The sequence below is a fragment of the Oxyura jamaicensis genome, chromosome 2 (assembly GCF_011077185.1).
Source record: "Oxyura jamaicensis isolate SHBP4307 breed ruddy duck chromosome 2, BPBGC_Ojam_1.0, whole genome shotgun sequence".
Lineage (NCBI taxonomy): Eukaryota > Metazoa > Chordata > Aves > Anseriformes > Anatidae > Oxyura > Oxyura jamaicensis.
This window is the reverse complement of record NC_048894.1, coordinates 151914317-151940341: the sequence shown is the minus strand read 5'-3', so window position 1 is coordinate 151940341 and position 26025 is coordinate 151914317. Positions and strand designations below refer to the sequence as shown.

General features: G+C 37.7%; 1 protein-coding gene across 4 annotated transcripts in view; it reads right to left on the bottom strand.

The window, feature by feature from the left end:
* KHDRBS3 (KH RNA binding domain containing, signal transduction associated 3) overlaps positions 1 to 26025 on the bottom strand; it is a 93937-nt gene that overhangs the window by 50390 nt on the left and 17522 nt on the right. For all 4 annotated transcript variants that reach the window (XR_004748273.1, XM_035317988.1, XM_035317989.1 and 1 more), the window contains exons 2-4: positions 15792 to 15910; positions 5836 to 5952; positions 2401 to 2547 (exon numbers count right to left, since the gene is read on the bottom strand). Coding sequence is in view for 3 of the 4 variants with exons in the window: in XM_035317988.1 (XP_035173879.1) it covers positions 2401 to 2547; positions 5836 to 5952; positions 15792 to 15910 (383 nt within the window). In the remaining variant the exon portion in view is untranslated. The remainder of the gene's footprint in view (positions 1 to 2400; positions 2548 to 5835; positions 5953 to 15791; positions 15911 to 26025) is intronic.

The following is a 26025-nucleotide window of genomic DNA, read 5'->3' as shown; positions in this document are numbered from 1 at the left end:
TGAATGGTTGGAAGGGAACTCTGGAGGCCATCTGGTCCAACTCCCCTGCTCAAGCACAGACACCTACAGCAGGTTGTCCAGGACGATGTCCAGATGGCTTTTGACTGTCTCCAACAAGACAGACTCCACAACCTCTGAGCAATTTATTTCAGTGCTCCATCACACATACAGTAAATAAGTTCTTCCTGATGTTCAGACAGATCCTCATGTGCTTCAGTTTGTTCCCATTGACTCTTGTTATAAACTTTGAGCACCACTGAAAAGAGCCTGGCTCTGTCCTCTTTGTACCTTCCCTCCAGGTATTTATGGACATTGATGAGATTCCCCCGATCCTCTTCTTGCTCTGGAAACTCAGTACGTTCCTTTGGTCTTTATCTTAAAATGCACATATTTTATACTATATTTTGCATCAGGATATAGTCTTAAGTGAAACTCCTGATTATCACTGCTTGCCATGCATTAGTTCATATTTTGGAATATCTAGCATTTCATCTAGATATAGGCTGGAAATTTTATACAGAAGGATACTGTGAGAAACAGCATCAAAACTGAAAATTTACTGAAATTTAAAGTGATCGCATCAGCTGGCTTCCCTCATCCAACCAGGCAGGTAATCTTGTCATAAAAGGAAATTCTCTTTGTGACCACATTGGCTGTCACCAGTGTCCTCATTGCCTTTCAGGTGTTTCTCAGTAACTCCCACAATAATCTTCTCCATAATTTTACCAGGCACTGAGACAAGGCTGACAGGCCAGGGTATTCTTTCTTGCCCTTCTTGAAATGTGGCCAACATTTACTTGCTTCCAGTTGACTGGGAACTCTCCCAATTCATGGAATCATAAGGGTTGGAAAAGACCTCCAAGATCATCAGGTCCAGCTATCACCAATGTCACCCACTAAACAATATCCCTAAGAACCAAGTCCAACCTTTTCTTTAACAGCCCCAGGAACAGTGGACTCCACCATCTCCCTGGGCAACCCATTCCAATGCCCAACCGCTCGAAGAAATGTCTCCTCATTTCCAACCTAAACCTCCCTTGACACAAATAACTGGAGGCCCTTCCCTCTAGTCCATCATTAGGTATCTGTGAGAAGAGGCCAACCCATAGCTCCCCACAGCTTCCTTTTGTTGTAGAGAGCAATAAAGTCTCCTCTGAGCCCCTCAAGACTAAACAGCGACAGTTCCCTCAGCCACTCCTCATAAGTTCTGTATTCCCAAGAATGTTGAAAAATTTAGAGATATCTCATGACATCAGCCAGCTCTTTGAGTACTCTGGGGTGAATTGGGCTCCACAAACTTAAATGCATCCAACGAATCCCACACAAGTTCAGAGTTAGCTGCGTGTTTGTTCCCATGGTCATGTTCCTCCAACTCAGGGCACTTTTTCATATGAAACTAGTTTTCATTCAGAAAGAAGCAAGTCAGAACAAACAGCCAAGGAGCATACAGTCAACTTGAGTCACTTGGGACTTCCAGTTTCATGGATCTAGGCTAGTGCAATATAAAACTCCCAATATATATATACTAGTGTTGTCAGGTCATGAGCACCAACTGCTTCACACTAAAATAGAAATTGCAGCTGTGCTTCTAAAGGGCTGTAGGAACACACACCCAACTGATAAAGGAACACACACCCAACTGATTCTTGCACACCTATACCAACTTATTCAACATGTGTGCTACTGTCACTCAGAGGTATACACCTTAGCCAAGTTCCCTTACTGAAGTCTCACATTTCCAGATCTGATACTAATCAATAACACCACTTGTATAGTGTTATCAGCACCTTATAAAAAGAAAACAAAAATCACTATACCTTGAGCATGCTTTGCTTTTCGCATTTGTTCATTTGATAACCAATAAATACAACATTCACTGTGGAATTGATAGTTAGGACCTCTGCACACAGTTAACACTACCTCAAGTGCCCAAGCTTTGTTTTGTAAAGATTTCCATATTTTACACATATTAATATTTTTTGAGCTTAAATATTTTGTACATGACCAGTTAACATGAATAACATGGCTCTTATTATCATGGCATGAGTGTTCATCTGGACAGTTATGCATTCATATAGTAGTTGTCATATTAAAAGTAAAGGACTTACACACATCACTCCTTTGAAGGTTTTTCAAGGTAAAGAGAATGAAGCAACATGACCTGACCAATATCATACAGTAAGTTGATTTTAGAGACTAAAAATCTGGAGAAAACAGTTTTAACTCACTCCAGTGACCTTTCTATAGAAAAAGATCACAGTACACATGAATTAAAAGTGGATTTTTCTTGGGAGTATCAAAATATTAGGATAAGGACTTCAGCGAACAGTAAGATCAAACTATGAATTGACTGTTCTGCAAAACTGTTACTTGGATCAAAAGGAACAAAAAAATACTAACAGGGATGAGAAACTTCTTGATTTCTTCCAATGCATGTCCCATTCTGGCATATGCTTCTGCTGGTGGAGCAAAAACTTCAATTAAAACATGCAAGTCATCATTTAGGTGGAAGTATTTTGCCTCTCCACTTTTTCTCAACTCTTCCTCCTAGAAGAGCAGAAAAGAGTTAGAGTTGTTTCTCTATCTTCTCATTTTAAACATAATACAAGTGTTAAAGTTTCTTTTATTATTTCCAAATATATTTCCATTTCAAACAATCACATTTGCTAAAATATCAGAATATTATCAGTTTACCTAACACTGTGCCTAGTAATCCACAGAATAGGCCTCAGCACTTTCTATCCACATACAGGAATGTCAGCATAAGGGAGAAAACTCCCCCACCAAGCACACTAGTTCCACATAGAAGACACTACAGAGAAACAACACAATGGAAAGTTTCTTAAAAGGTCTTTAGAAACAGGTTTGTTCCAATATTCAACATGAGCAAGATTTTTTTGCCAATATTTCCATCTTAGTTTCACTGCAGTCCTCAAATATTTCTTATTTTCTCACTGAAGTAGTGTGATGGATGCATTCCAAGAGAATAAACAAGAAGTGTGGCCAGCAAGTTGAGGGAGGTGATTCTGCCCCCCTTTACTCCACTTCCATGTGACTCCACCTGGAATACTTTATCCAGCTCCGGGGCCCCCAGCATATGACAGACATGGACTTGTTAGAGCAGGTCCAGAGGAGGGCCATAAAGATGATCAGAAGGCTGGAACACCTCTCCTACGGTAGAGGGTTGGGGTTGTTTAGTCTAGAGAATAATATGCTTTGGGGAGTATTCACTGCAGCCTTTCAGTACTTAAAGTTTGAAAGAGACTCTCTATTAAGGCCTGAAATGATAGGACAATGAGTGATATTTTAAACTACAACAGGGTAGGAGTTAGAATAGACACAAGAAATAAATATTTTACTCAGAGGGTAGTGAGGCTCTGGAACAGGTTCCCTAGAGAAGCTGTGGATGCCCCATCCCTGGCAGTGTTCACGGCCAGACTGGATGGGGCTTTGGGCAACCTGGTCTGGTGGGAGGTGTCCCTGCCCATTGAAGGGAGGTTGACACTAGATGATCTTTAAGGTCCCTTCCAACACAAACCATCTTCTCTAGACTACTTCTTTGAGCATTACTGTATTTGAGCACAGCAATGATGAGGTTGCTTGTTTTGGCACCTGGATTACTGAACAGAAAACAGTATAGTCTACCTACTATTGTCCTATAGGAACAAATAGTTTTTGCATATTTCAAGTATTATATCAAACAGGGCAAGAGTTATGTACTTCATTATTTGTCAAATACCACATTAAAGTTTCAACTAGATTTTCTAGGGAATGCATGAAGTGGTCACATCTGAGAACTTGCCAACCTTTCTGATCAGTAACTTGACACCAAGTAATTCAATTCCAGGCTTCTTTTCAGTGTAGACTGATACTCCTTCTCATACAGAGAGAACTATACAGTTAATATTCTCTCATTTGCCTGTTCTTTGGACAAGTTTTAATATAGCAGTTCCAAAGTACTAACCCAGAATGTATTAAGATCAAGGCAAACAAAATTAAATCATCTGTTAGCAAAAGATGGTTGAAACAATTAGCACAGATAATCCAAGCAAGGCTAGAAAAAATAATGTCTTAAGGTCTCTTGTCCTTTTAAGTTTTACATATGGAGCCTCCAGCTGGTTGAGCAGTGCCTCCAAAGAACTAAGGATGAACGCAACCTGTTTTAGGTTATTAGCAACAGGGTACCTTTGTGGCTCCAGTACTTTCTTGTACACATTCCACAGGTTTGAGTACTGGAAGTACTAATTAGTCATAATTAACGGTCTGCTTTAGTTCTGAATAATGTTTTCATGCCTTCTAAGAACTACCCCAAAATAAAGATATACAATCTATTCTACCCGTATTATTCTAGTGTCTACACCCTTATCCCTTGCAAAAAACTTATCAGACCCACAATTGTATCAACCTTACTCAAATGTTAATTGCATTAACAGTCTCTGAAAACAGCTCTCCAACCTGTAACAGATTTACTAGCCACTTAATTTAAAAAAAAATTAGTTCAGCACATTTGGATAGCATCTTAAGTAGGAAAAAGTCAAATAAAGATACAAACAATTACTTCATTACCAAAAGAAACATGAAAAGTTCAAATTATTCAAATAGAAACCTTTAAGACTCCTCCAGGGTTGTGGGTTTCAAGTTAGGATATGAACTTTTCAACTTAAGCTTTTGCTTTTAATATGAAAAAACCTTTCTACTGCAGAGCTATTAGAAAAACTCAGGGGGTGGAGGGCTTTCTATTCCATGACATGCATTTTGATGTAGAAGCATGTATGGTAACAGAAGAATGTCAGTTCAACACATTCCACAAGAACTGAGAAGTTCACCATATGTTATTTAAAAAAGTATTTGGAGCCTTACTTTATTTGTAAAGATGTTTTAGTAGGAATTTTAAGTTTACATTTTCTTTCTCCTCTAGTCAAACCAGCATATTGTCATCAAGTTACATAGCAACATGTTTTTTTTTTTTTTTCCACTAACATGTGCTCTAAAATTAGTTGCATTTTCTATATTAGAGATTATTCTATATTATAGTTTAAAAACATAACAGCTCCCATTCCAAATAAACCGTTTTTCACATTATCAAGCCTTTACTATAGAATACATTTTCATAAATTTATTTTATTAGCTTTTATTTAATACAACTATAATGTTTTCAAGAAGGAATTAAGATTAGTTCTTAATTTAATTGCACAGAAAAAATCAAGTCTTATGGACTCTAATCAAATTTGATAAATACTCTATAAATCACATAACATTTACTTTGCTTATGGAGAGATGTACTAAAAATTATGTCAATTTAAGGAAACTCCTTCCAATGAAAACCGCAACTGGCCATTTGCTTAAGATGCATAAATCATCCTCAGTTGGGGTTGTGATTTTTTTTCACTTGTATTTAATCACCTTTCATCAGCTGTTTTCCTCTTTGTCTATAAAACTAGATGTTATTAAATGTCAAATTAAAGTGTTACAAACTATTTTTTGTGAAAATCTTTGACTATAAGTCACTTACTTTCAAATGTGAAAACCCTTGGGCATTATTCATTATTAGTAGAAGACTGATCTAAGACAGGCCACTGATAATGCCACAGTTGCTTCCCAAGGGACTGTAGTTTGGGGACCAAAAGTACAGCTTATGGTAGCCTCAAAATACTGGTCATGAGAGCAGACTCCTCACAGGAAACAGACTCCATCTGCATCAAACGAGTACAAGCATAACCTATGCTTATTTGCTCTCAGACTTGTTACATGGTTTGCTTACTTCTCCAAGCACATTTGGAAGAAGTTTAAAGATTCGGGAATCTTAACCACTTTCCAGTAACATTCAGGTCTTACCTTTGTTTTGTCCCTCATAGAACCTTTTCCCAAAATAGACATTTTTGTCAGTGTTTCTTCCTGCAAGCGCTTTAGAGAATTGCCACGTGGACCCAAAAGCTTTCCCACAAAGTTGAACTGTAAGAAAACAGACATCACGACCATTGGATCTCTAAGCACTGAAACAAGCAAAATGGAGTACACATTGATAAAACTTTGTTTTAGGTGCAAGTATTAAATTATGACAGTCAAGTACAAATGTGTTCAAATGTGTTGGACAAGCATGTTAGTGACTCTACCAGATGCCAACAGAAACCTGGAAGTATCTGAACTCAAAAGAACTTTGAAATGCATAAGGAAGTGTCACATTCAATACTGAACAGATGTGCTCAAACTGTGATTCAGTTTTTCAACAGTTACCAGGTACATAACCATAAAAACAAAACTGGCAGCTATTTTTCACAGATGCAGTAGCAACCAACTACAGCTTTGAAGACAAAAAAAATCTGAATTGCCTTATGCTGCCTTTAAGATTTACGAAGTAATACAGCAACCCATACAATATACCCTACACTGAAAAACAGAAACAGGGAATTAAAACCAGAAAATGTAAACATAAATCTTTTTCCAAACCAAAATTAACATCAAGACCTTCTCAATTATTTCTCAGCCCCTTTTATTACTGAAGTTTACCAAAAACATCTGGAGTTCATAACCACAACATTACTGTTAAGGTAACTAGGGAGAAGAAAGTAGTGTGCAACAAAAATACAGAAAGCATATTACTTGAAGAAAATCCAAACATTTATGGAAAACATCAAAATACAGGCCACCACAAATACATGGTGCTCCTTTAGCCCAGAAGGTGCTCCAGAGAGAAAATAAGCTAAAGAACACAAATACAAAACCCTACCCGTGACAGGAAAAATAACAAAAAGTAATGTTCCTGTTGTCATTTAAAGACAAAATTGAGCTCAAAGGAGCCCATAGGCACAAGAAATCTCCACAAAGCATGTTCCCAGTCACATACTGGGAAAACAGCTGTGTGAATTCAATAGTCCAATTTTGTATATCATTGTACTCTTAAAAAGCAATAATTGATTCCATTCAGAATAATAAGATTATGAAATAAAATGCTGTCCCCAATAAGACCTCATAAAACCATGATATTCAAACTTGTAATCTAAAATGACCTGGTCATCGTGAAAAAGACAATTTTAGGAATCAGTAACACATAGCAAGACTACAGAGCAAATACATTTAAACTGTTTGTTTTTCTGGACTCATTTATGCAACAGTTGACTCTTCCTCTAGTATTGCATCATAAGAGGGCCACAATGAGCTCATTTGATCTCCCTATTCCTCGATAGATTTGATAACACTTGACAATGGAGAAGTAGAAGCACTAACAAACTCCTTTGTTGCTACAATGGAAGTGCTGATGGAAAAAAAGCTCAGCTGTAGTCTTCCTACAATGAAGAAAGTCTACAGCTCAGCTCAGTCTACAGTTCACCCACTTCAACTTGAGACACAGAAACACAAGTATTAAAAAGCTTATTAAAAATGAAAACGTAATTCTCCTCCCTTTAGAACCTGCAAGCTTGATTCCTGAGGTAGAAACAGGATACAATTGAATGGATGGCCATGGATGACTAGTCCACACCAGCTATTGAATTTAAGGCCTTTCATTAACTAGTATTTTCTGAAGCTGTCAGTTCAAATTTCAATAAATCCTCAGGTGATACCTTTAACTCCATTTTATTAGATATGTTACATTACTTTTGTCCTTACAGGTCTTAACGTGCTATCAAAGATAAAGTGTTATAACTTGGTTGCCCAAATGGGGGAAGTTTCCATTGCTGACAGTATTCAAGACTCAGGTGTCATCTAATTTACAGTCAGGAGGTCATCAGAAGGCTGGACCACATGTTTTCCAGAGGTCCTCAACTACAGACTTATAACTTTATGATTACAAAGGTGTAACTGCAATGAAAGCATTTAAACTAGTTGAAACAAACACTGAACTTTGAGAAGTCAATGTAACACCTCGTCAATAATTTCTATAAAGGATCATTGCTTATAAATAGGGACTATGGCTAAATTTCACTGGAAACCTTCATGTAATGGAATACTGTATCAGCTTTTTACTGTTTCAGGTTACTTATGTTTGCATTAAAATAGCCTTGTAAATTAGGAAAACAAGTACTGTTCACATTTCTAAATGAGGTTTTCCATTTACAGTAGAGTTTGTTGAAATTATTTCTAATGTTGAATACCTGCAGTCTGATATAGACTTTTTAAAACATATTTTAGTAGGGTAAATATCCAAATGGAATTTCAATCCAAAAATTGATCACAATCTAGCAGTAGGCAAGCATGTATTTTAACTACACAGTGTATAGTGGCCATCACATCATTGAAACAAACTACTTGACTACTAAAAACTAAAAACAACTTACAGATAGAAGAGAACACTTGCAACAACAAAAATGGGTTCTGTTTTTGCATGTCATTTTCAGAGAACGCAACTAGGGGGGCTTTGGAGCTCAGAGAAGTGTTGTGATCCAAAGCCAATTTGTTTACTCAGCTGTTTAAAACCAAATAGTTTTATTCTGTTTAAAACTAAGTACTGTGTAAATATACCTAAAGCTTGACCCACGAAACTAATACCAAATGTTTTTGCATTTTTCTGCAAATACAAGAAAACATTTAGTGCTGATGCTAGATATGGTAGCTATTCAAGTAGCTGCACAGTTGACATGTTCTAGACAACACATTTAATGAACATGAAAATGTGTTATCTGTATCCTGAGATCCACCGAACTATACTTTCCTGTGCACCCATGCTACAAATATTAGATTTGACAACTCTGAAGCATGAGAAATCTGCACTGCAAGTCTGAAATTCTGCTGATTTGAAGGTACAGTACATCTAGATATAGCTTAAAATGAGAACTGTGACTAGAGGTTACTAGAAATGGCTTACTACCTACTTCCAAAGACTTGGTTCCCACATAAAGTTAAAAATCAACAGATATTTCAGATTCTGTAAATAAAATCCATTTGATATTGAATGATACTTTTCAGAGAAAATTTACTTTCAACAGAGATTGGATTTTGTTTGAACTACTGGCTTATCTCCCTCTTACATTAAATGAGAAATATCTGATCAGCAAAAGCTTAGTTTTAAATATCTCACCAAGATATAGAAATAATAAAAAAGAATCACTAAATTGCTTTCACTATTTAAACGGTATTATCCCAAGCAGTCAAGTAGTAGGAATCAAACCTAAGGTACAAAACCCCCACATAGACAAATTCTCATTACAAAGTTAATAAAACCAGCCTAGCTACTGGTGAACCAGAAGCAAGTAAACCTGGCAGTTCTAAATGCTTGTACAAGTTAGCTCACATACAAGCTTCATGGCTGCTTCCCATGCCTCACATTCCTGAAGTTTATATGCCCTTCTGAACCTAGAAAAAACAAGTTCAGGTCTAGTATTGAACTCAAGGATATAAACTCTGAATTAGGCACTAAATAGTAAAAAAAATAATAATAAAAAAAAAAAAAGTATTTGTGCAGGTCTGGGCAAGTCAGATCAGATCAGTCACTTATCAGCTCTAGCTCAAAATCAGACATGCCAGGCTCCTCTCTTCACTTTCTCCCCTGTACAGCATGATCATATCGGAATTGCACACAACTATCCCAAACTGTAGTGAAGTCCACTAGCTTCAGCTTAACATTGTCTTAAAGCAGTCATACTGCTTTCCAGCCCAGGCTGGTCTGGAAGCTATTACCCTGCCCATAATTCTCTTGAGCTACCTGAAGTAGGAACAAGTGCCAAGTATGAGTGATACTCCATAGCATTAAAACAAGGGCTGTCTATACATTAAAACAGCTTGCAATATCCTAGATAAGAATCAGGATCTTGTTATGGGTAACAGCACATAAAATTGAAGATCGTCATCATCATGAAGCTGTTTTGGGACTACTCTCAAGGCTGTGCCAGATATGGTACCTACAGAAACAAGATTATAGCTAAAGAATTAAACTATTTTAGTGAAAATGGTATCAAGATCCAGAGTAACAGACTTGGAAGGGATTCGAACAAAACAAATTGTTACTTCAGCTACTTCAGTTTAAGCCAAAGGTATTCATAAATCCTCATTTTAAGAAAGCATTTTTGCAGATACAGTACAACAGAGATTATGGACATTGCTGCTTAACACCCATTTCCTTCAGAATCCTCACATCAAAATATGCCTTTAACAGTTATCTAGAGATTTATTTCCTTACCAAAGCACTGCTTGAATCTATTTCCTGAAAACAGTTCTGGAAAAAACACTGCTACAAGGGAATTATACAAATGAGACATTCTCTTTTTGAGCATTTAATCTACTGTATGAATTTCAGCAAAAAAAGAATTAATGCCGATGCTACATCATGTTTAAATGTATATATTACAGGAAGTAGGATATAATAGAAAGAGTAATCCTTGTTTATCCCCACCAAGACAAGTCTGCTGAGAATGGTTCATCCAGCTTAAAATGCTTAGTGAAAATACAAATGCTTGACCAAATGCTTTGCTGTAAAGCTCTAGCCAGCCAATGTCAAAGCCATAGAAAGCTTTCTTAATATATTAGTTTTCTGCAACGGTTCCTCTGTGATAGATTTATGAGGAAAAAAAAATGTTTAAATTAACATTCAGGGCACTTGCCCTTAGAGTGACCTGAAACTGGGAAACCTTCTAGACTTTCCTTACTCGTTTCGAGAGAATAAGGCTTTTATAAGAAGGGAACTATTTCATGCATTTACACTACCACAAACTGCTGTCTCCATCACACAGCCCTCAGAACAGTAATAAATTTTTATAGATTTTTTTTAAACACCAATTCAACATTAAACTTGGTCAATAAAGTTACTCAAAAATTCTCTGGTATTAAATCTAACACTTGTTCCTTCATATCTCTTGTGGTTATATAGTTCTTTCATTTCTCATTCCTACTCTAAGAAATCATTAGAACCATGTTGTTATGAAAATTTGTTTTTAACTAGTCATGTAATTAATATTGAATCTTTCCATGACTATGTAAAACTGTGAACACATTATTTTAAAATGACATTGTCATGTATATGTATTTTAATTTTAAGCATTGAGCTAAGAGACTTAATGCACACCTGCACATTAAGAAAGTAACTTTTGAGAATATGTATTTAGAGTATCACTTCAGAGAAACAATATGGACCCCTTCTTACTAATTCTGAGATCTGCTCAATACTTAATTATAGCTTTGTAAGCAATTTTTAGAATGGTACCCTATGAAATGGAAATAATTCTCAGTCTTGATCAACCTCATTGAAAACTGTCTTTCCACTTATCATCCATGGAAGCTATTTCACCAAATTCTGTAACACTGGAGTTCACTAAACTGCCAAAACAAAATCAGACTTGAGATTATAAACTACTTCACAGTGCATATTCATCAAGTGCGTGGGAGGAAGGATAACATTCTTGCCTCATATGTATGTAAGCTATGAAACACCTTTCAACTCTCGGCTTTTCATTGCACTATTAGGGTAGATTTAGAGTCACTTCACTCTCAAACACATCTTGACCTCCTATTGCCAGCTCACTTTATTCCTGCCTTTAAATCTGCAAGTTTAAAGATGGATTTTTCAAGCATGAAGTGTAACAGAAGTACAGGTTTAAGGATTGCATTTTCACACTTGACCTGGAGTCAAAGATATTCAGCTGATCAAATAGTAAAGTATATTAAATCACCCTAAACTCCAATGCCTAACCTGACAAGATCTCACTCCACTAACTTCAAGTTAGACATCCAGTATCCGTGTGGAAATCCTACTGAAAGGTAAAAATCTGGAAATGAGTGCTACCTGAGGAAGTTGTTCCTTTTCCCATTAGAGGGAAAGTTAGGATTGTATATAACCTAGTCCTTGCTTGTAATCCTAGTCCAGTTAGAACAGGACTGCAGACCGCATTATCAAAACATCCAAGCCTCACCTAAATGCTTCAGATTAGTTTCTTATCTTAGCAATTCAATAGCTAGGCCAACCTGAACAACTCCTGACAAGACTGCACACAATCAGATTTTGAAAATACTTGACTTGACCTGCAACCTACAGGGAGTTTCCACAAGGCTTTGTCTCACCAAGTAACACTATCTGTCATTAAAACATACTCATCCTGTTTTTCAGCACATACACAAATGAACATAATTCAAACGCACAACCAACTGGAGCTGAAACTGAACCTAGGACTACTTTGTTTGCTTTACAAAATAGTTCATTACCTTCTCTCACATTCTATTAAGGTCCAGACAAAAAAAAAAAAATAGGCCAACTACCTGTAGTATGAACATTAAAGGTAACTTCTGTCATGGCTGAGCAAGACAGAAGGTCATGGCTAAATAATACACACATAGTACCATAAAAAGCAACCAATAGCTGTTAGGTAGAAGGCAAGTTTAACATCCACAGGAATTAATACTCAACTCTTGGAGCAATAAGCAGAAGATCAGGAGCAGGGAGATTTTTTTTAGGGAAAGCAATAACATCCAAACAAAAAAAAAAAAGATACTGACTTTTGAACCTGAGGTCTACCAGATTATTTTCAAAGATAAAAACCAGCTGCTCTGAACTTCAGTCGAATAGCCTTCTACTGCAGTTAACCTGTCACTGCATAGGTATGTCAGAGGTAGAGGTTGAGTATGCACAGGACTCAGCTTTGATCCTGCAAGAATGCATCTAACGGGAGGGAATGGAAGCAGTCATTGCAGCAACAGCTTGGTCTGATCAGAGCTAGAACTGGCTGACCTATGCTGGGGCTCGTATGATTTATTCAAGATGTCAGAGGAAGAGGTTCTAAAGAGGGAAAGCACAGTGAAATACTTAAAGCAAACTCAGATAACCCCGTGCAAGGTTTACTAAAGTATCTGAAGAGTGAGTAGTGTGCTGATGGGCTGCTTTGGTGCAGAGACCTCATTTACATTCAAAACTAATCATTGATATTGATCACAACTATATTCCTACACAGAGGCATGACTTGCCAGAGAACCACTGGCAAACATTAACAGAATAGCTTCTGCTAGCAAATTCGCTCCCACTGGTAGCTTCATTTTCAGATATTTCACCTTCTTAAGGATTTGAGAACTTTAATAACCTGCTTTTCTGGTCCCATTTAAGCTGAAAAACCCACATCATTTACTTGGGAAGACAATACTCTATTTGCAAAGCTGAAGCAAGCCTCACTTTTCTTGTCACTTTCTGGATACTTACACTTTCCAGATTCAACCCAAACTGGCACCCCAATACTTAATGGATTTGTCAATTATTGTAGTAACTTTGTCAACTCTAAACACCAGATTATCTGTTCACTAACACTGAAAAGGCTACGCCTGAAAGACTGAAGGTATCCTTCTCTGGGAACTTGTATGGTAACTGTCTAACTGTCAACTTTAGTGATGACTGCTAGCATATAGAAAGAAAGGAAAAATTGCTAGGAGAATGACTCTAAATTCAATATTCACATGCAGAAGAGCTTTTTACACAGCTGTCATCCATATTTATCTAAGTTTTACATCCCAGGCTTCTGAAGCATTTATCACTAACACTGATCAGCAGAAACGAAAAAGTTACTCACAAATGAGAATCAACTTTTAACCATTTTTGTGATGAACTATCAACTTGGCATCCTCTTCAAATGACATTTGCATTAATTCTAACAGCTTTTGCAGGCAAAATGATCCAGAAAACACATGTACAGGAAAGCATGACTTCGAGGCATAAACTATTTATGTAAAACATCCTTTCAGGTTTTTACATAAGCACCCCATAATATCTTCTGCTTAAATTCTGCAGAACTTGAATATATTATGAACACAGCTCACCAAGGTGTCTGGAATAGTTTCATATGTACTCTGACAGACTCTGTGAACATATCAAAAGAACCAGAATTAGTATCTAGAGCAAACATTAGCATGCAAGACGACTGCTACCCTGTGTGCAGTCATTCAAATCTTGTCACTTGCTGCAGACTACAGTACACCAGAATAAGTACCTGTTTATCACATTGAAGCTACATGACTTTGTACAAACCATTTAGATTTCTTAGAGCTCCAAAATAAAACAAGCCTGGCTCTAGTAAACAAGACAACACTTAACTGCAGCAACTGCTTGTGATTTGGGTCCCCTCCAGGGAAGTTCATGAGGGCCTGTCACAAGTTTGAACTGATGCTCACCTCCTAAACTACACCTATCCAGTGAAAAATCCCAATTCCTTTTGACTACCTTTTCTTTTTGGCTATGTTTGGTTTGTGATGAGTAAGCTTGACATATATCTATATGTATCTATATGTATGTATCTATATATAATAAAATGGAAACTTCTGAGACATAATGAACACCTCCTTACCAATTAGGGGATAAAAATATTAAGCCAAAAAAATACTTAATTTTATTCCCTCTGATAGAAGAGAGTTGTTTGAGTGGAGAAGCCAGTGTTCTCCTTTCTATGGAAAAGGTACTAATGTAGACATAGGAACTCACATAGGAAGTCTGTCCTGCACAGCAGTTGTACTCTATGCCCCCTAGATCCTGATCTTCTAAACAAAGACGTAGAATTACAAAGCTCTGTCTTTGGATATAAATTCAGGTTTCTTTCTATAGCACATACTGGGCTTAATTCCATCTCAGACAGCCAAAGAATGTCCACAGGCCACATCTACTAAACACACAAAGCATCCCTCCCACTCAAAAGACAGCATTGGCTTTCCCACTAGCTATTCTAAAAAATAATTTTAGTGTTTAGATCTTTAAAGAAAGTTGACACTAAAGAAACAATCTTTCTCCTTTTAATAACCACCTTGCTTTTTCTCCTTTCATGTTCAGATATGTGGACAGATGAGCATTTGAAAACACATCTCAGTAGTTGAAGAAAAAAATCTTGACTAGAAGCACTGTCCACATAAGCTTCCCCTATTTGTTACCTTCCCTTCTTTACAATGCTGAATGTAGTGTTTATAGTAAGTTTTCCTAGTCATTAAATAAAGATGACTTCTAAGGCAGAATTCCAAATAGGTACCCACATATAAAGGGTATGCAAGCACACAAGTTCATTGAAGCAATATTTCATGAAACTTTGAACAGCAGTAAAGAAATCTCTGCAAATTACCCAGCATAGAAAAACCTTAATAGTGCAAATAAAGCTATTTAGAAAAAAGTCCTCCAAGTGAAATAGAAGGAATGAAGACATTTTCTCCCATAAGCAGAAACAGAAGCAGTCTTGAAATTTCCAATAGGAAAAGAAAATGTGATAAGCACTAACATCCTGATGATTCTGCACAATGTTAGCGTTAAAATTGGTAAAGAAACCTAAAAGAATGAACTTCCACGGTCTCTTATACATTGAATACACAGTTCCATGCAGCAATATGTTAAACCAGGATAACATCTGACCATAAAGAAACGTTAAGAATTCATGGTGGTTAAAGATATTAATGGAATAGTCCCTGCTTCCCCTAGAACACACTGCATAATTCAACAGCGTGGGTGCACCTAGTTCAAAACTAACACTACCCAAAACTGAAGATGAGAGCAAGGTATTTACACAATTCCTCTGACAGTGGATTTTTACCTTAAATTTTTCATACAGTAAGTACATTTCAAAGGCTGACATCAGCATCAGTTTAAATACAATTCCTTCTTGAAGTATTTTCAGCATAGTAGAATCCTCTTTGGAATTGAAAACACTTATTTTCAACCTAATATTTTGTGTAGGACTAGCAACACTTCTGCTCATTTATTCCAAGAAACAGTTGTATCTTACAACTTCCATAGAACAGACCACGGAACGGCATTGGCACCGATGGTTAATAATGTTTTAAGTGAAACAGTCACCATCTTAAGATATTAGTGGAATATCTTTTATAAGCACTTAATTATAAAGTATTGAACTTACCTTAGGGAATTGTTTCACTGGAATCAAAACTTTTTGTCCCAACTTCATATTTTTATTGATGACTACATCAATATACTTTTCTTCTTCCTTTCCTTCCCCTTTCTGGAATTTTTCAATTTCTGTTAAAGGAAAAATGTCTGTTATTTTCTCAGTTTAATATTAAAATTTGAAAGCTGAGAATCTTTAAAGTCTATATAAATTATAAATAGTACCTTTAAAAATAATTCCTTATAGTATAATATTAGTGGTATAATACATAATTAATACATATTACACAGGTGAATGGAGCAAATCATGTTTTGCTTTTACGGTGTTTAATATTTATGTTCATATCAGCACTTTCAATTAGCATTGCAAGTGTTTCAAATGAACTTTTAACTTAATATTCAGAATATGTTTATGTATTAAAATAGCTCAAGCAAGACACCTTTAGTTCTTTCAAGTTCAAAAACTTACAGCATAGTTTAATACTTGGCTATTTTCTCCTCTATAAAATACATAGAGCTTTTTATAAGCTGTAGAGTATGCAGTTGAATGATGGTCATCTACTGCACACTAAGTGTCAATTCAAGCTTTTAAAATTTCAGAAATACAATTAAAGCACATTGGTAAAACACTAATCTCAGATTTCTAGGTATGAGTCAAGATGACAGTTAGGAATAAATTTTAGAAGGAATGAGATGAAATGCAGGATGCATGACCCTACTCATTCTAAAGATATTTCACAGATACAGAGGAATGATTCTTGATTCTAGTTCCTGCCAATACTGACTCTCCCTTGTGCTAATGAAAAACGGATCATTTCATTTCACAGGTGGTAGAATAAAAGGGGCATACAAACACTGAAGAAGTGTTGCTTGAGGTCTTTGCTGGGTTGGAGTCCAGCTTGTCAGAGGTTCTAATGTGTTAAACATGTTAGCACAGGACATAGCAAAACTCAATGTCAGACATGCTATGGAAGTTCTATGGGTATTTAGCATTTGTCCTCCACAACAGTCTTCAAATATCCCATTGAACTCTTACTGATAGCAAGCAACCTCGTATTCCACTTTAGTACAATTTAGTGACATTTATCACAAGCTTGGAGTTTTTTATTCTTTATTGCTTGTGACTAAAGAACTAAAAGCAAAAGTCACAGAAGTCTGGGTCAGGAAAGACCTGCAGGAGCACCAAGTCCAACCATCAATCTGACCTGTAAAGCAACAACACTAACCCATTTCCCTCAGCGCCATGTCCACGCATCTCTTAAATACCTGCAGGGATGGAGGTATTTAAGACTACTTCCCCAGGCATTCCAGTACTTGACCACCTTCTCCACAAAGAAATTCCTCATGTCCAACCTAAACCTACTCTGGCAAAACTTGAGACCATTTCTTTGCCTCCTGTCACTTGTCACCTAAGAGACCAACACCCTCCTCACTGCAACCTCCTTCCAGGTACTTGTAGGACACAAGTTCTCCCTTCAGCCTTTTCTCCAGACTAAACCATCCCAGTTCTCTCAGTCATACCTCAGAAGTCTTGTTTTTTCATTCCTTCATCAGCTTCATCGCTCTTCTCTGCGCTCAGACTAACTTGAAGACTTCTGAAATAACAGTCCTACCCAGCTATACTTTAAAAACTTCTTGGCAAGTCCCTAGAAAAATTTAATCATATGCATTCTAGCAGCATAAACATTCTGGAGGATCCATGTTCTGTAAAGCAGCTTTCTTTTTAAAGTGTCCTTTATTTTGCAGCACACTCAGAAAAAAATCTCAAGTCCACAGCCCTGCAGACTGACAACAACTGAGGAATGTGTGATTTTAACAGCTCAGTCCCAGGAACAATGGAATTCACGTGGTTTCTGTGTCACTTTATGAACTGGAGAATTATGCTTCCTGATATAACAAGGGCAATAATAAAGGTCTCATATTTCCTGGGAGACAAGATTGGATACTCAGAGGTTTGTGTTTTAAGAGTAGGAAAAAAATGTGACATTGATTTTTAATAGTGTACAAGCTGCAGCACTAAATATTCAAAGCTCAAAACCATGCAGGCAGAAGTGTATGACGTTCTTTAGTATATTTTGGTATAAAATGTTGCTAAACGTTGTAATTGCAATAAAAACCAAACTACTCTTATGGATGAAGCGATGTAATTACAGGAAAGTTAAAGATCAGGACTAGAAGTTTTTCAGAAAAGCAGAAGAGCAAAATAGCATAGTTTGAATCCAATCGAGATCCCAAATACTACAGCACAGTACATTGATTTCATTTTGAAACAGATCAGTGCAGAGGAGAGTCCCAATAATCAGACTGACACAAGATCTGTTCCGTTGTGCCATACACTGTTGTACACAACATTATACTATGGTACACTCTGCAATTCTACTATGAAAATAATTTCAAATGGGCAGAGAAGTTGAATTTACAGATATTATAAATTGTAAATCAGAACTTTCAATTTGAGTGAATCCTGGTTCAAGGACCATCATGGGAAATGCTAGGAAGCATTACACAACTGAATGAGCTTTGTTTCAGGAACATCCAGGTCTTAAACTTGCCAAGGGTAAACTGTATTGGAAGAGTTAAGAGCAAGGTTCTAACAATGTCTATTAACATTTCTCAAATGACCCATCTGGATAATTACTTCAATACACTGTACTTGCATTTCCTAAATCTTAGCTTACATAATCATTTGATTTTGGTACTTGAAGGATTTGTTGATGGCAACCTCAATGTTAGAGTCACTTAATTTTACAGTATTTTGATTTACTTAATACAGATATTAAAAAAGGTCATGGAAAGTCTTGCTTGCTTCAGTCACTAAACTTGAAGCAACCGAGGCAAATTTTGAAATAAATCCATTAGTCTGAAGATCTATCTTCATACCCCAGATAGCCGTATATGTTGACCATTTTAAGAGCCACTACTTATTTACATGAACTCCCACTGTTTAATCAAGCTTCCATTTGCTTGAAAAAGCTACCAAGACTCATGAGACTATCAACTGCTAGCAAAATGGATCACAATTTTCCCCCCAGTTTGTTTTAAATTTAAATGATTTTTTTTTCCTCTGAGCAGCCATAGCTATGAGCACTGGCATAAAACTACAAAATAAGATTCTCCTATTATTCCTATGTTCATCAAGAGAACTTAAGACTTCATGCACATTCACTGAAATACTGACATTCTTGTGACCAAAAATCTGATTTTTTCCTCCTAATTTCATTGCACTCAAAACTAAAATGAATATAAAATATTAAATATTAGATTAAGCATAGAATCAGATTCCCACAACTCATTTGATATCTATCATTCACATATATCCAGTTTTAGATAATTAGGGAAATTATGTCAGATCACATAAGAAATCCAATCAGATTTTCAAGGTCAGACAGAAAGATTTGCTTTTTCCTAATCCTTAGATCACATTCTCTACTGCTTAGCTATATGAAGCAACGGCACCTCCTAGATCACAAATAGTAAATGAACATGTGATTAAAACTTCCCTTAATGCTGGAGATTAAAATCCCATGTTCTCAGACCAAGGATGCAGCTAATGCAATAGTCCAGGAATTTAGTTGGATGAAGAAATAACTGCAGGGATTTTTCTCCTTTACATTTAATCATAGCAGAGAGATCTAAGCAATGATTACTCCTCAGTTAATTCACCAAACAATATTGCTAGATGTATCAGATAATGACGAAGTAGAATTGTTTCATGTTAATCTCAAAGTAGAATTAATCTTCCTACAGGAAAACTACAAGCCAGGATTCCAGGTCACTCCGCTAGACCAACATAAGTACCTGTGCTTAATGCAGAATTAAGTGCTGCTCTGTACTTGTCTGCTGTAAATCAATTTGTAAATCAATGCAAGATCAAATGCCAGAGTAAACAAATGTTTATTGCATTTATCCTTAATACAATGCTTACAAAACAAGATCAACAGAAATGAGAACAAGCTAAGTTTATCTGGAAATCCTTAAGAAAATGTACTTTTTTCCTCAGATTGAGAAGTCTTAGAGGCACTAAGCCTGCATCAAAAGCAGCATGGCCATCAGGGCAACGGAAGGGAGCCTCTCTGCTCTCATGAGACCCCATCTGGAGCCCTACATTCATCCCTGTGGCCCCCAGAACATGGAAGTATTAGAACAAGTCCAGAGGAGGGCCATGAGGATGCTCAGAGGGCTGGAGCATCTCTCCGGTGAAGACAGGCTGAGAGAGTTCGGGTTGTTCAGCCTCAAAAAGAGAAGGCTCCATGGAGCCTGCCAGTACCTAAAGGGGGCTACAGGAGAGCTGGGGAGGAGCTCTTTGTCAGGGGGGTGTAGTGATAGAATAAGGAGTAATGGTCTTAAACTAAAAGAGGAGAGATTTAGTTTAGTGTTAGGAGGAAAATTTTCACTCAGAGAAGGTGGTGAGGCCCTGGCACAGGCTGCCCAGAGAAGCTGTGGATGCCTCATTATCCACAACCTGAGCTGGTGGGAGGTTGTCCTTGCCCATGGTGGACGATGCAGAGTTACATGATCTTTTGAAGTTCAACTTCAACCCAAAACACTATGACTTATGATTATAATGAATTCAAGTAATTCCATACTAGTTTTCTATTTGAGATGAAGAATAAGTAAATAATTCAAGTCTGAACTAGGACATCAAAATAATCATGACTTCAAAAAACATATGGTGTTGACAGAATTGCACTAGTTTCACTGGAAATAATTTCCATATTCATTTTCAAAATGCAAATATTTTAAGAATAATGTTATGAATGTTCCTAAATAAGGGGCAATGGTATAATATGCTGAAGTTGTTTTGGAACTTACTAGCAGGACAACAGCAGAAATATGTTTTGCTTTATTATTTTGATGGAGCTGCTAATCCTGGAAACCATTATCAGGCACACGAAAGGCAAGAAAGTCAACAGTAGTCAGCATATATTCACCAAGGGGAATCCCTAAGAGCCTCATAACTGCTGGTGAATGGGCTGAATGGGCAAAAAGTGAGGTGCATTGAAAAGTGGCTGAATGGCTAGGACCCTGTGGCAGAAAGTCCAGTTGGAGGCCAGTAACGAGCAGCATGCCACAGGGGTCATTACTGGACACAGTTTTGTTAAACCTAGAAACAGAACAGTTCGTGTTAGAAGGGACTCTCAGAGATCTAGTTTAACGATAGGGCAGAGCACACCCTTAACAAGTTTGCTGATGACAAAACTGGGTGGAGCACCTGATACACTACAGCGTCATGCAGCTTCCAGACAGATCCTGAAAGGCTGGAGATACGGGCTGATAGGAACCTCATTAAATTCAATGAGAAGTGCAAAGTCCTGCACCTGGGGACAGAAGTCCAGGTATCAGTACATGCTGGTGGCTACCCAGCTGGAAAGCAGCTCTGCAGAAAGGGACATTGGGGTCCCAGTGGATTTCAAGCTGAACATGAGGCAGCAGTGTGTCCTTGCTGCTAAGGCAGCTTACAAGATCCTGGGCTGCATTAGGCAAAGTATTGCCAGGAGGTTGAAGGAAGTACTGGGAAAGTCATAGGATACTTGAAAGAAATCTCTGCTACTGGCCAGATATTTGAATTGATGATATGAACATTCATTAGGCTCTCACATTAAGAGAACAGTAAAACCAATGGTACTACCAAAATACTTTGGCTTACCAGACTGGTTTTATGATGTATTTTTTATCTCTTTTAAGGAATACACCTAAGCCTTGAGAAAAGACTGGCTTCAAAAGGAGAAAGATGAATTCTAAGTCATTTTTTTAAAACAATTTCAGAATAGTTTTTCTTTAAAGAACAAGGACAATATAATTTGTTCAGTTTCAAGCTTTCTTCAATTCATCCAGTACAGAGCATCAGTAACCACTTCTGAACAATCTTTGGGATTAAAAGACAACGTTTATGCCATATGTAAATTTCTCTAGCATTCCATACTAAGTTTTCCAGCAATAAAATCCACACTTGTATCTCAGGAGATTTACATTTTAAGCTCACCAATTCTGAAAATGCTGGCAGTTAAAACTCCTGCACTGAAACAAAGCCATAGGAAGTCTGTAAAGCCAGATGTTGATTTAATGCTCCCAGGTCCTTCCAGGATTTATTCTGCTGAGTCCACAGTGCAGTATGGTAGGACAACGAACCCAACAATAGTTATAATTTTGTGTTTGAGGGCTTAATCTCATTGACACTGAAAAGGATCTTAACCATGCTTCAGATTACACACTTCTTATTCTAGACAGATAAGATAAATAAAATACACAATTTTACAATAAAACACTTAAGTAATAAACAACAAGCAAAAACTTCATGATGTAAATAAATGCTTGAACAGATATCCCTTTTCTACCTGCATTTTTTCCAAAGCAAACACGGTCTCGTATTTTCATGGGAAATGCAAATTAGAGAAGTAGAGTAATCAAATAAAAATACCCTCAGACTTAAAAATAACGGGCAAGTATTAGTGGCATGGTTATATCTAGATCCATCCTGAGTGGGTATAAAAGACTTGAATGAAAAATGGAATGAAACATTCAATGTTTAATGCAGCTGCTCCACTACTGTAGCCACATACATTCTTCCACATTCATTTCAGAAAATTCCACCCAATCTCCTCAGCCATCATCTTGATATTTCAAAAACAAATGTCATTTTTAAATACAAATTTACCATCAACAGTTGGTTCTAATTTGGAATTGATAAAGACAAATAGTTAGCATGAGTTATGCTTAAGAAACAAATTTATTTTAACAAATGCACATTACAATAGTTGAAATCAGAATAACTGTCTTTTATGTGCCACTGCCTTCGCAGAAGCAAAGAACAACAAATCTGATTTGAATTTACAATAAAATGAGTGGTTTATGCTAGAATGTCTGCAACATAAATTATGAATTAAGTCCCACGTTGAGAGACTTAAACCAATCTTGATATAAACTGCATTTACAGGCATTAGAAATTCTGTTTTACAGTCTGAATACTGCTGTCTGCACCGATCTGAAAGTACGTTTCAGTCACCAATATGACAAATATTTTGAATAGGCCTTTTTATTTAAGCAATTCAGAGCTAATTGAACACCTTTACATCAAAAATGCCTACACTGGAGTCTGTTAAGACTTATTAATACTAGCAGTAGTTGAAAATACTAATGTAGAAACCGTCATAAGAGAAGTAACACCTAAGATTAACAGATGTTCATTCAACCTCGCTCAGGAAAACAAGATGTAAACATAGGCTTCAGCCCTATATTCCCATCCCACTTCACTGAAAATTATTATTTATCTCATTGTGAATAGAGCCTTGGAATGCATGTGTATAATAAAGTGCTAAAAGTTCCCAAATGATTTACCTACTGTTGACGATTTTATTTCAGGAACGCTTGTCAATTGTACATAGCAAGTTCAGGAATCCACTAACTACAAACACATCAGCTCTTTTGTTCCACGATTTCATAAGAAATTCCAAAGGTAACTTAAATATACGTGGGATAAACAACACCTTGTGTCCCATACACACATTTCAAACTCGGATGTTGTATCCTACCGGGACCACTTAACTTCCATGTCCCTTCCTGCTTCACTGCCCAGAAGAGACAGAGCTCTGGAAACCCTCTGAATTATTTCCAGTATGCTAAGAATAAAATATAGGCATTAATATCAAGTGATGTTTAGGTTTAGAAGACTTCTTTTAAACATCAACCTGGTATAGTTCCCTCCAACAGCAGCACATGCAACCAGTTATTTGCACTAGATATAAAGCTACAAGTGCAGACTTCAAATGAAAATCTAACTTTATTTCGTAGGGGTATCAAACAGGTCTTATGGCATAGAGCACAGACAAAATTGGGTTAATATTCTGTATCAAGAAACCTTACAAAACGTGTTCCAACTCTCACATTAATGTGCGTAAGGGTTACCTGATCATATTCATGCAAGATTTAACTTGTCATCTTGGTGAGTCATCATGAGCCTACATCTTTTCTTCCTCACTTTGTACGTAGAACCTTAATTGAATAAGCTTTTTTTCACTGATTCCTTCAGCACCATTCACAAGAAAGGAAAGCATAGTTTTGGTCTCACTTGAACAGGGGATACAACCCACAGCTCTTAATATGCATGCATCGCACTTCAAAAATACTGGCAAGTCAAAACCATTACCATCTGTCCATAGCATATCCAGTTACTAAAGCCTAAAGCAGACAGACGCGCACTAGCAGATCTCATATTTAAAGCTTTTTAGAGGACTAACAAAGACCACTACAGTCTGCTGACAGATTTATACAAACCACATTTAATACTGGAAAAATACCTATGCTACCAAAGCATGTATCTTAGTAGGCTATCCTCTACCCCTACATACTGTGATTCTGTGATTTTGTGTAACTGACAATTATTCAAATGTACAACTTAACGTAGCATTAGGCAAGATTCATGCAGCCATCAACAAGACAAAGTAATAACATTATATTCCCCTACTTTAAGTCATTTTCAGCAACTTTAGAGCTTGGCCAGCACCCTCCATCCCAACTGACAGAAGGCTATTGTGAAACTTCACAGTGATAATCCTTAATTCAGCAATATAAAATATCCTACATTTGGTATTTAACCCCCCCCCCCCCCCCCCCGCCCGATTTATTTCTTATGGAACACTCTGGCACATGGAAAAGAGTGAGGAATTCAACATTTTTACTTCACTCTTTAGCAGCACGTGCTGTAGCCACACCACCCACTTCACAGAATGATGAAGCACCCATTGAGGAAGATCTGCCCAAGAAGGACACAGACCCATCAGAGCAAGTTCAGTGGGACACAAGAATAAGAGGGCTCAAGCTCCAATCCTACAAGGACAGGCTGAGAGAGTTAGGGTTTTTCCAGCCTGGAGAAAAGGCTCCAGCAAAACCTTACAGCAGCCTTCCAGCATTTACAAACCTACAGGACAACTGTAGAAGGACTCTCCAGGACAAGGCATAACAGCTTTAAACTGAGAGGGCATATTTAGAGTAGAATATATGAAGAAATTCTTCAGAGGGTGGTGAGGCACTAGAACAGGTTGCCCAGAGAGGTTATGGGTGACCTGTCCCCAGTCTAGTGGAAGGTATAAAGATGTAGTTCCAACCTCCTTGCTATGGGCAGGGATAAGACCCTTCCAAGCCAAACCGTTCTATAATTCTATGGTACCATAGCCTAAAAAGCCATATTTGGTACCTGAAAGTACACTGGAATCTCATACTACATTTCATTATATAAATTTAAATAGTCTAGACAGATTCAGACAAATCCAGTGCCCATCAGTCTCTAGCCCCATCACACTGCTTTCCATGGTTGAAAGTCTATGTCTAAGTCACCCATCTCTTCCAAACATTCCCCAGAAGAGCATGTCTTCTAAACTAAATGACTTTTTATAAGTTGTATTGGGATTATGTGGCAAGGTTTTGGTAGCAGGGGGGCTGCATGGCTGGTCTCTACGAGAAGAACCCAGCAGCTGCCCCATGTTAAGGGCCAGTTTCAGACAGCTCCAAAAGGGACCTGTCGCTGCCCAGAGCTGAGCCAGTAAGTGATACTGTTTGTGCCTCTGGGAGAGTAGATTTAAGGAGGGGGGAAAAAACCTGCTGTGCAACAGCAGCTGGTAGAGGAGTGAGAAAAATGAGACAACCATCCCTGCAGCCCCAAGGCCAGTGCAGCAGGAGGGCAGGAGGTGCTCCAGGCAGGCAGCAGCAGTTCCCCTGCGGCCTGTGGAGAGGCCCCTGGTGGAGCAGGCTGTCCCCCTGCAGCCCATGGGTCCCACATGGAGCAGATCTCCACGCTGCAGCCCGTGGAGGAGCCCCCGCTGGAGCAGGTGGATGTGGCCTGGAGGAGGCTGCGGCCCATGGAGAGCCCCCGCAGGAGCAGGCCCCGGGCCGGAGCTGCAGCCCGTGGAGAGGAGCCCACGCAGGAGCAGGGGGTCTGGGGGGAGCTGCCACCCGTGGGGGACCCGTGCCGGAGCAGTCTGCTCCTGGGGGATGGCCACATGGCATGGAGCCATGTGGGAGCAGTTCTTTAACAGTTCTAAAAAAAACTTTTAGTTTGCCTTAACTTCAGTTGTGACTACTCTAGTCTGTTAATAGTTGGCAATGAACTCCTTTGTATTGCCTGTTCTGCCTATAATTCTAATTGGTTAGTGAACTCTGTCCTCATTTCGAACCAGGCGCTTTTCTTCATCTTATTTTGTCCTCTTGTTGTGTTGAGAGGATTGAGCACTGTGGTAGAGCTTAGCAAGCCAGTG